This window comes from Orbicella faveolata, unplaced genomic scaffold, assembly GCF_042242905.1.
Source record: "Orbicella faveolata isolate gen_17 unplaced genomic scaffold, um_ofav_v1 contig_5, whole genome shotgun sequence".
Taxonomy (NCBI): Eukaryota; Metazoa; Cnidaria; class Anthozoa; order Scleractinia; family Merulinidae; genus Orbicella; species Orbicella faveolata.
In genome coordinates, this window is record NW_028301580.1 from 645,983 (window position 1) to 657,589 (window position 11,607).

The 11,607-nt window shown below is 38.8% G+C and overlaps 1 protein-coding gene across 1 annotated transcript; it reads left to right on the forward strand.

The window, feature by feature from the left end:
* The first annotated feature begins 4,156 nt into the window (after window positions 1-4,156).
* On the forward strand, window positions 4,157-10,665 carry LOC149095643 (uncharacterized). Its single transcript, XM_089281770.1, has 3 exons — window positions 4,157-5,083; window positions 5,724-6,287; window positions 9,310-10,665. Exons 1-3 carry the CDS (start codon window positions 4,979-4,981, stop codon window positions 9,661-9,663), a joined length of 1,023 nt encoding a protein of 340 aa, XP_089137896.1. The 5' UTR covers window positions 4,157-4,978; the 3' UTR covers window positions 9,664-10,665.
* The last annotated feature ends 942 nt before the right edge of the window (window positions 10,666-11,607 follow it).

Sequence of the window (11,607 nt, forward strand, 5' to 3'; positions counted from 1 at the left end):
CATATTTCTTGTTCATTTACAGAGCACGAACCCAGTTCTTAGCGCCAGTTCTTTTTCTTAAGTTTGCTATCGGTGACGAAAACACCGGATGATTAAGTCATCTTATTTGCTGTCAATTATTCTTTAAAGTTGTTTTTGCGTATTCAAATATTTTATTTTAGAATTCTTCAATTTTTGACGCAGAGACTTCATATATACCTCCAAGAGAAGATCAAGGCTGCATTCCATATGATGGCTATCGACCTACAATCGCTGCCATGATTGAGATCGCTACAAAAAAACAGTTACCGGATGGTCGAGATAGAACTAATATCTACTTAAGCGACCGTTGTCGGTTCAACGAGCGCTATAATCTCTGGCTGTGACTGTTTCGGTAGCGATCATATGGAAACCAGCCATCACCAACCGATATTTTCCCCTTTGACTTATATGACCCAACTAGGCGCGAAGTCCGCAAGCCATAAGTCGAAGGGAGTAAAAAGAGGATCCGTAACTTGCAATACGAACTAAGAAGATGAAATGAGTCAGATATTTATTACATCTATAAATGATTGACATACGTCAAAAACAAAAGGAGTCAATTGCATACCGTTGCTAAGTCGTTATCACGGATTAATCCATGACGTCAAAATTTTAACAAAAAAGAAAAGTTTAACAGGTCTATTTGATGTGAATAATGTTAACAAAACTTGGTGATAAATCACGTGACATTTTGGCAACAAAAGCAGTTTCATATTTCAGCAGCCACCATTGCTCAATTGACCAATCACAGTGTACGTTGTAATTCACTAGCAAACATGACGTCATTGATTATGTCTTATCACGAGAAACAAAAATATACTAACTTTTGCAGTGGAGTGGCATGATTTTCCTCAGCTGAAGAAATCATTGCAATTCATGTTACTTGCCTTGTGTGAGAAATACTTATAGGAATTTTGTTCTGCAGCCTCGCAATTCCTTTAATTTTACAATAGAGCCAATTAAAAATGATTTTCACAAGCGTGGCTCAATCTCCGCTCGGAAGTTAATCAGAGCGATGCGTTGGCAAATAAAAAACAACAAGTAAGCGCTTGATATCCTTCCTTAAAAGACTGCTAAGGTGACAAAGAAAAGGAGTAGACAAAAGTGTTAGTTTGCCGTTATGTGTCAGTCTAAAGACTTCATCTTCCATCGTCTGAGATCAAAATCCCGGTCTTTCGGGACAACAAGAGCAAGAAAAATCACCTCCTAGAATGGTCACTCACCTTTTAAAAGCAGTATCTTTTAATATTTACAATCATTACTGTCTTGAAAGCTTCGGGGTCATACTTCTTTGGGGGCAAAATGTTGGCCAATAAACGCTGAGATTCAAAAACCGACTATTTAAAAAATGCTTGTCTATTTCTAGCACATACTTGTTTCAGACATGATATTAAAGGTGGAATGTCTATTGAGCTTTTAAATCTCAGAGGCAGTCTAGTCCCGCGCAAAGGACACTAGTGTGGTCATGACATCGTCAATTGAGTCAAATTGACATCAAACATGGCTCAATGTCTTTATGAAATTGCTGACTAACGCACGGGTAAAAAGCATTTATTTACGTTTGTCGCGTTCCATTTGTGAACATTAAGGTGGCCGAACACAGTTTTCGCGCGCGCTTTTGCTGACGCAATTCAGCGCGTGCACAAGGATTGCAAAAACAAACATGCCGTCAATAGAGCGATCATTTTATTTACTCAACACCCGTAGTACCTGTGCTATTTTTCTCTATAATTGAACGCAACGTATTGGTGGCTTTAGTCTTTTATTACAAAGATAAGTTAGAAAAGGTAACGATGTAAAGAACCCAGCAATTCTCAGCTTTTTCTTTCTTACCGAGAGAACCCAGTTAAATGCAGCGCATGCGTAGTAAGTCAAAAAAATGCGATTGAATGAATATTGCACTCTCGGAAATACGCCTGTTTCTCGAGAACCACTCATTAGAATTTCACGAAAGTTGACACGAAAATTCTTCAGGAAATAAGTAACTGAAGTATCGAAAATAATTGATCTTTAACAAAGGAAATTCTAGATATTCCAGTGAACCTTCAACAAGGGATAATTAGAGATCTCTCTGTTAAATTATTAGCAAAATGGTGTTAACTTGTGAGAATCGTTACAAACTTGTTACATGCAAATTATAAAGAAAATCTAATGACTAGATTTTCTGCAAATAAACAAAACCGATTTTAAAGGCCTGTTTACATTTATTCATGTTGCCATGGTAACGACATATACGTCAGCTTCACGATCAAAAAACCAAAGTTCGTGTTGTTAACTAGCTTGTGGCCATTTTTGACGACCGAGAGATCAAGGGTTTTAGAGAAAAGGTGAATGAAACACAGGCATCAATAACTGTGTTCAGCCACCTTAAATCAATTGGAATTGTCCTTCAAACATGAAGGTACAAAGATTTCTAATTAACAAAATACTTTTATCTCATTTGCGCCATGAATTAAAGAAGCAATTCTCCGAGATTAATGCCCAGAAGGAAGAGGATGGGGAGCGGTTTTGGTCGGTCTCTTAGAGTGTTCAGCCCCACAAGGTCTAAGGCGGGAGACTCTACGATACCTTTCAAGGATTTACGGGGTGAAAAAAATTTCAAGCAACGCCCACAAAGCAGGATTCCCTGCAAGCACGCCTCAGAGGGAATTGGCCATTCGTGAGCGGTCCATCTCAGCGGTTCGTGTTGCAAAATTTGGACCGCTAAGAGAACCAATCAGATAGAATTTGCTTTTTCGTCGCGGACCAGTTCAGCCATTTTAGGACGTTGGCGCTAATTGTTTCTGCGCATCCTTAATGCGCACGCAAATTCACACGCTACGTCATGCATCGATACGCGCGCTAAGTCATAAAATGAACAATGATAGGGCAAATGGCCATTGCTATAGCTTTGCCTGGATTTAACGATCTTGGACGTTGGGTGACCCCTATTTTTCTTTTGATGGATCATTTTCTCTACCGATTTTCTACGTTTAGCAAAAAAATAAGAAAATCTATTACTTAGAAGTTTGAATTTTTTGCAAAATGCACCATCGAATTTTGTTCTTTTTAGTTTTTCGTTAATCTGTGCGGTGGTTACAAATGCCTCTTGAAAGATTAAGTTTTGTGAAAACGTTGGTAACATTTGGAATTATCTACGCGACAGACAAGCTTCTACAAAATATGACTAAGATCGTTTGCCTTTGACTCACCTTCGATATTTTTATTTGTAAACCCCCTTAATTACATGGACCAAAAAATCAGGGTTGTTTTCCACAGCTTTATCTCTGAAACAAAGTCGGTGACCCTCGATGTTTTTTTGAATTTCTGACACAAGTAACTCATTACCTGACAGCAGTAAAAATCAAAAAGAATCTATGGACAGGGAAATGTTCGCGCGAACATCCTTAATAATACCTATTATGTCTCGACGATGTTTCTCAGGATCAATATCCCTTCCGGGTCACGTGGTACCTGGCGGTACCTATCGGCTACGTCAAGGAAATGAACTGACCATAAAGACCTGGAAAGAAAGCCTAGAGGAACTACACAAGAAAATGAAGAGATTACAAGCCATACACAGGTTCAGTAGTCGAACTCAGGTAAACGGACGTTCGCTCACATTACGAATAGTTGACCTCACTTTAACGCCAACACTAATTCTCAGTACACTGTATATTATCATTTGCAGGTGTTAAATGTTAAATGATGCTATTACCAATACAGTAGTATGATAACGTGACATGTTTATCAACTGTTTTTATTTCCTACTGTGTTCGACTCTGGCAAAACTCCATGCGAGACACTTGGTATATTTGAATGAGCGCGAGGTTTCCAGTTTAGTTTGAAATCAAGCTCCATACATATAATTAAAGATTGTTCTGTTGGTTTCGTTTTAATTGTATGATTTAAAAGGATGCGTTTCATTGGAAAAATCCAGATTGAATTTTTAAATCGAAGAACCTGATTTTTGCGTTTCTTTACTAAACAGGTTAATCCAAAAATCACTAGGATCATGGCGCATCAAAGGAACCGAAGAATCCACTCTGCACTAGGTTGCTGATTTACCATGACCTGTGTGATCTTGAATTAATCTGTTTATTAAAGTAACACAAAATCCGTGTTGGGATTTTGGAATCAAATCTTGGTTTTCCCAAAGTAACGCACCATTAGTATTTCCATTGACTAGACATGAGTTTGTAACGTTTAATTTACTATCCTGAAAGTACTGGAATTTTCAAAATGGTCCGACCGTACGATGAGGTCGAACGCTCACGGCGATAATCGAAAGGTTTCCCGGGCGAATTCCGATAGGATGTGTTTCGTCAATTTATATGGGCTAAACGTTTCTTACTAGTTCCTGCTTACTTTTGGTTTCGAAAGTGTGTCATGAAAGGCTGTAACTGAGTTCCATGTTCGTCTGGATGAGAGAGATTGGTCCCTATCTATAGACGTGAGTGAATGCAAGATGGAAATTTTTGAACAAACGGCGTGAGAGTCACGTTTTAAACGCAAGAGCTGGCAGGTATATGCATGTGATCTGTGAAACTCAATCCAAAGGAACCAACGGTTATGTGTTTGACAGTAAACAAAAACTGAAAATTGAACTGAACAGTGTTTGAGCTTTTCGCTAATATCACGCTGATCTCGCATGATTCTTTAACTGAATGTACCGCATGTGATCTGTCAAGTTTAACACAAAGTAACAAATCGTTTTGAGAACTGAACACGTGTTAAGAGGGAACGTGTTTCAACGGAGCTCTTATTCCACGCTGAATCTGTGCTGAATCTGTGCTGAAACCACTGCATCTGTTGTGTCTTGTCTAGAGTAAAGTAACCAATCCAATCGCTCTATAACAGATTAAAACAAGCCGAAGGAAAACATAGATATAAAGGGAATTCTCTCTCCTCTTGCAATCGATTTTGATAACTTTGAAGGCAGGTTAGTCTCTAACACGGGTACACTGAGCAAATAGAAATGCAAGACATCTTCTCTTTCTCCCTTGTCGCCGTTTTCCTATTGTTCTTCACAAGAACTCACTCGAAGGAACTGCAGTCGAACGATTCGACTTCTACATGTAAGGTATGTAAGGTCAAAGAGATTCTGTTAAAAAATTGAGGCTTTGCTTTAATTAAGAACTTGTTTGTTGCAAAGGGAACTTACACTAGATGAGATACACAGATATAGAAAGTACTATAGGTATACTCAGATATACTTCCTTTTGGTCAATTCTGTATTCCCACTTTACATGATCCGTACACAATAATTTTAAGCATCTGCAAACTCAAACTTTTGATTAAAGCTAATCTGCCAAGGCAGGTACGGGACCTTTGTAATTCAAGAATAATTGAAATCTTATACAAGTAATTAGATGTGACGAACAGCACTACACTCTTCTTTTTTACATATATACGAACCTTTTATTATAAGAACGTTGAAGCTGAGATTAACCAAAATTTTAAGAACGTATTAAGAACATTCCTTAGACTAGGAGTCGATTAAGGACGTTTTTAGTTCGCTAATCCGTATGTATTAAATGACAACATAAAATAAAGGTAACAAAAAAATCCACTATGAATCGCCAGAAATGAAAATAATTGAGCTGACTAAATAATACACGAGGTGCTAACGTTCTGCTCAAAGTCACTGATCGCCACAATACACTACTTAATTGTGCAAGGGTGAATATTCTGAAGATTTACATTAAATTTTGTTTCAACAGCCGGATGCTCATTCTGGAATTCCAGGAATGCCCGGCGTCCCAGGAATACCGGGAACTTCAGGTGCTCCGGGTAGAGATGGCTTCAAAGGAGAGAAGGGCAGGATTGGAAAGCGGGGATCACAAGGCGCTATAGGAATACCAGGGAAAATTGGTCCACGGGGCCCTGAAGGATCCAAAGGGGAGGTGGGGAAGAAAGGAGAAATTGGTAAGATGGGAGCAAGAGGAACTACGGGAATTCCTGGGAACATTGGCCCACGGGGCTTGAAAGGATCTAAAGGAGATAAAGGTTCGATGGGAACAACGGGAAGTACGGGTATTCGTGGGAACATTGGTCCCAGGGGATTTAAAGGATTGAAAGGAGAAAGAGGCTCGATAGGAAGAAAAGGAAGTAAGGGTATCCCTGGGAACATTGGCCCCAGGGGCTATAACGGGTCCAAAGGAGAAAATGGCATCGGAGCAAAAGGAGAGAAGGGAGATGCGGCAAACATGGACCCAAGACAGAGAGCTAATTGGAAACAATGCGCATGGCAATCGGGGGCGAGTACTGACAACGGAAAAATAAAGGTAAGTCATCATATTAGGATCTGTTAAACATCTTGGCTTACTGACTTGCGGTCTCTGCGGAAATAAAATTCCAGTGATCCAATTACAGGGCATCTTGCTCTTTTTTATCCCGCTTCATCGTTGTGTCAGTAGAGATAGGAAGCTTTGTATATGATGGTATATGATGGCTAGCGCTGAAAGGTAAAACGCTGAAAGGTAAAACCAAGTCAGATGTTCGAGCTCTATAAATAATACAGAAACAGATGGAAATTACGAAAAACAATAACTAGTTGTGCTCTAACTAAAACTATCAGTCTACACTACAAATGACTAAATTATCCTTTCCCTCAGACCTGTTGACTGATCGATTGATTTATTCATCGATTTATCGATCGATTGATGGACTAATGGATTAACTGATTGATTGACTGACTGATATAATTATTGATTGATTGATTGATTGATTGATATAATTGTACCCCACCTATGTAGACTACGAGTAGTCCCTCTTTCGCTTAGTCCATCGTGCGTGATATGCAAGAAAACCGCGAGAAAAATGTGTGACATGGATTCTAAGCTTATTAACCCTATCCGATAGAATTCCTCATCTTGATGTTCTATCATTATCGCCTAGCCCCGATGATACGTTAAAGAAAGTCGCTTGACACTCAGGTAGCGAGGCAGATACATGCCTTGAGAAGTATATCTTTGTTAATCGAGACTACCAAAGAACTTGTGAAAAGAAGAATTATGACGACGGGGTCATCTTGCAATTCAACGGATTTACAGTGCTCGTCTGTCGGTGTAACTTTAAATGTTACTACGGGGATTTCAAACGCAGAATTTCAAGCGAGAATTAACATTATTTATTATATGGCTAGCTCCGCGAGCGGGCAAGATGAAACAAATCCTGCGCCGTGATTGGCTACCCGAGCGGGCAAGATGGAGCTATCTTGCCCGCTCGGGACTACCCGCCGTGTCCCGCAAGAAAAATCTCCCCGAAAGCCATATAATAAATTCTTTATTGACCAAGCTTGTTCGGCCAAGATGGCTGGATATTGGCCTTGTTCTTTTTTTGCGTGTATATGGACCGAGACGGAGTCTCGGTCCATAAACACGCAAAAAAAAGAACTTGGCCAATATCCAGCCATCTTGACCTCACACTTGGTCAATAACCTATGTGTATTTGAGATATTCAAACGTCGGTGCAGGAGTGTAAATATGTCGTCTGGCCGGTTTGATCACAGGACTTGATTTTTCTGCCGACAAAAAACGTATCTGAATCAAAACCGAGTGAGTGAAAAATGTGTCATTGAAATTCCGATCACTGTTGATTTCATGAGCGTATAACGTTATATCTGACGGGCTTGGTATTCTTGGGCTGCACGATCATCCAAGTTTGCCGATATAACGGAACTTTTCAAGCGAATGTCTGGTTTGTCACATTCAGGAAATTCTGGAAATTTAAGCAGGACAGATTCACCGAAGGAGGAAGAAACTTCAACGGTTCGACAGTCCATAACTTATGTTTTATTTTCATTTGTTTTATTTTTTTTTTTTTAATCTCAAAAAGTGAGGTTAGTAAGCATATCAAGAACAGGTTAGGCTTATGTGTTCATGTTAGTCGACTAGTAAAATAAAAACTTTTTGAGTCAGCAGAGAATCAGAAACAATGATAGAAAGATGTACATAACTTACAGGCGGCTTTCGACACATGTCTCTGAAACGAAAAAAATTCATGTCCCAAGCAGGATTTGAACCCGCGTCTCTCCGCATACTAGTCGCTACACCATCGAGACAACCATGCTGGATACGAGGCAACTGATTGATGTGAGTAGATAGAACGCGGCCAATCCAAGATAAAATTCGTGATCCATTTTTCCGATCTCATTTTTCATGTTTCTGCTGTGTGCAATGATTCATCAACGAAAATCAACCCTTTCGATGTCAGGCCCTATGTGTTCTCATGTTAACAAATTCTGAAATTCCTCCTACGCATGTCGCTCCGGCGAGAAGCACAACGAAAAATGAAGCGAAACTTTCCTTTATAAATGGCTGTCAATACATTTAGCCTCGATAACCAGATTCGAGAGGACAGCGGCAATCGAGCCTTTAATGCATTCTGCATCGTTTTCATTCATTCTTTTAGATGGACGGCAGTCAGGCCAAGCTCAGTCAGTTCACGGACTTGTTTTTCCATGACATGATGCCATTAAACGGAAAAATCACTAACACACCAACATTCGGGTTCAAGGTGGAAAGCTTTACCAAACAAAACACTTAATAAATCAAACTCTTTCCAAAGCCTGTTGGCAGAATCGCAACAACATCACGAGCTGCTACACACGATTCCGACCCTTCGATTTGCTCCGGTTTCAAAGATTTCTATTTTCAGATATTGAGATAGACGCAACACGTCACACTCCTTTCGCGCCTCTAGGATTCCGCGGGGCAACTTTTCTCTCGCGGTTTTCTTTCGCGTCACCAGCGATGGAGAGACTATACTCGTACACTGTTTTTCTAAAAGGATCTTGCTTTCCCGGGCTAGGCTGAATACTCTTATTTTTCTGCCGGTTTTCGGCTGAAAATATTCTTGTGAATATTTTTAGATCATAGCGTACGACCTGATTTCTGTTTTGGAATGTATTTGTTGTCTGGTTGGTGTTGAAGTAATTTTGGAGCCAGCCTGCGGGCATTAAAGCCTGATATGACGTACATAACTTATTTCAGAAATGTTATTAGCATGAAACATACGGCTAGTGATGTTTTGAATTTGGAAATTTTCAAAACACAAGATTATATTCTTTACAAAATCTCAGCTTCGGGTTTATTCTTAAATTATTCTTAATATTTCGCAAATGCGAGCCTCGATGTTTTTATAAATTATATTCTTATAAAAAAAAAAAAGAGTGTACTCTACTATCTATGTGGTATTAGAACTTTTGTCTAAACTTCCCTAATTTATGCATGCAGTTATTCCTTTGTAAGCTGTATAAGTATTCAAACATCTTTAGTCACTTTTTTTTTTTTTTTACTATTTCAGGAATGCTCTTTCAACAAGCTGCACGACAATACCGCTCTTAGAGTCTCCTACCAGGGAAACGCTCAAGTCTATTCAAATGGCAAATGCAATAGATGGTATTTTAAGTTTAACAGCAATGAATGTAGTGGTCCCTTGCCGATCGACTCAGTCGTTTCCAATAACTGGCCTGGAGGGATTGGCAATAATTACCGTAATCATTTCTTCGAAGGTTATTGCGAAAACCTCGCTCGCGGCACAGTCAGCGTTGAACTCTGGGTAGGCAAGTGCTCTGGGTACAGCACAGAGGGTGACGCTTACACAGGATTCAATTCAGTGTCCCGGATTATGATTGAAGAAGTACCGCCATCCCAGTAGTGCTGTTTATATTCATAACTGAGACAAAGATAAGATTAAGCGGTATATGCAATCAACGTTAGAACTTGATAGAAATACAGTTGGATTTTAATTAATTATTAGATTGAATTAATGAAAATTCCATTTATGCATATCCAAGTCTATATACTGTTTATTATAACTGTTTGCTCGTGATACAGCCGTGATATAACTGTGATATATCTCGTGATATAACTGTTTGCTCGTGATACGCATTAAAATGTTACTGATAATTATACTCTCTCCTTTCTGATTGGCCGAAAGCGTACAGTAATTTTTGGAAATCAGCGCCTGTGACGTCATCTGGCTGCAAATTATTCAATAATCATCTGAAAACCATTCAAGGTCACGGGTAATCATGTCATGTATGACCGCGGTGCATGATTTCTTAGGGTAATTATGCCAAGTTCGCGCGCTTTGTGTTGCTCGCGGGCAGTGAAGAAGGAAAAACACGAGTTACATTTTGTTTTTGTTCAATGTATAATAAAACAATTACTAGATTAGTTTTTTTTTGTGATATTCAGAATAATCAAGGTCTCGGTAAGGATTATCTGTCTCAGCCTTCGGCTTCGGCTGATAATCCCTACCTTGACCTTGATTATTCTGCATAATTATGGCAGAAACCCCATCCAATGATAATTGCTTATAATACATTGAAAAATACATTTATTACAGAACATGAAAAGTTTAATCTTTATCTGATCTTGACGGTTCTCTTTGAAGAAAAGTGTATCTTAACGTTTTGTAGTGGCTAAACCTATATTTTATAGATTTTATAGCTTTATATGTTACTAAAAGCTTTATTGGAAAAGAAAGAAAAGTGTGAAATGACAGTCTGAAGTTACACGGAAGTTATGCGATTTTCCTCGCCTTTATTTTAGTTTCTATTTTTGCAAAATTGTGCATAGTAATTATATTTTACTGGACAGTGCCTCATAAATAGATAAAATAAATAAATAAATAAATAAAATTTGTTTACACTTATTTCTGGTTCAGTTACAGAGCACGAACCCATTTCTAACGCCGGTTCTTTTTCTTAAGTTTGCTATCGGTAACGAAAACACCAAATGATTAAGTCATCTTATTTGCTGTCAATTATTCTTTAAACTTGTTTTGGCGTATTCAAGTAGTTTATTTTCAAATTCTTCGATTTTTGACGCAGAGACTTCATATATACTTCCAAAAGAAGATCAAGGCTGGATTCCATATGATCGCTATCAACCTACAATCGCTGCCATGATTGGGATCGCTTCAAAAAAAAAAATTACCGGATTGGCGAGATAGAACTAATATCTACTTCAGCGACCGTTGTCGGTTCAACGATCACTATAATCTCTGGCTGTGACTGTTGCGGTAGCGATCATATGGAGACCAGCCATCCCCTTCGACTTATGACCCAACTAAGCGCGAAGTCCGCAAGCCATAAGTCGAAGGGAGTAAAAACAGGATCCGTAACTTGCAGTACGAACTGAAAAGATGAAATGAGTCAGATATTTATTGTATCTCTAAATGATTGACATACGTCAAAAACAAAAGTAGTCAATTGCATACCGTTACTAAGTCGTTATCACGGATTAATACATGACGTCAAAATTTTAGGAAAAAGAAAAGTTTACCAGGTCTGTTTGATGTGAATGCTAGCGCTTTGACGACCAAATCTACACCAAAAAAATTCCGTTTTTAATTGTTAAATTAGTATTTTGGCTGCCATGACGCTAATCGGGCCTTAGTTTTGCTGAAAAAGCTACTTTTTTTTTTACCAAATACATAAATTTCCCTGAGATTAGGTACAAAAATGTACAATATTTTAATTTGGTGTATGGGCATAAGCCAAAATTTGGCCTTCTTTGCGATTGCCCGTTCCGAATTTTTTTGCCCTTTTTCGTCCTTACTCTCGCTGCCTTTTGCGTTTCATGTGCTTTCTGG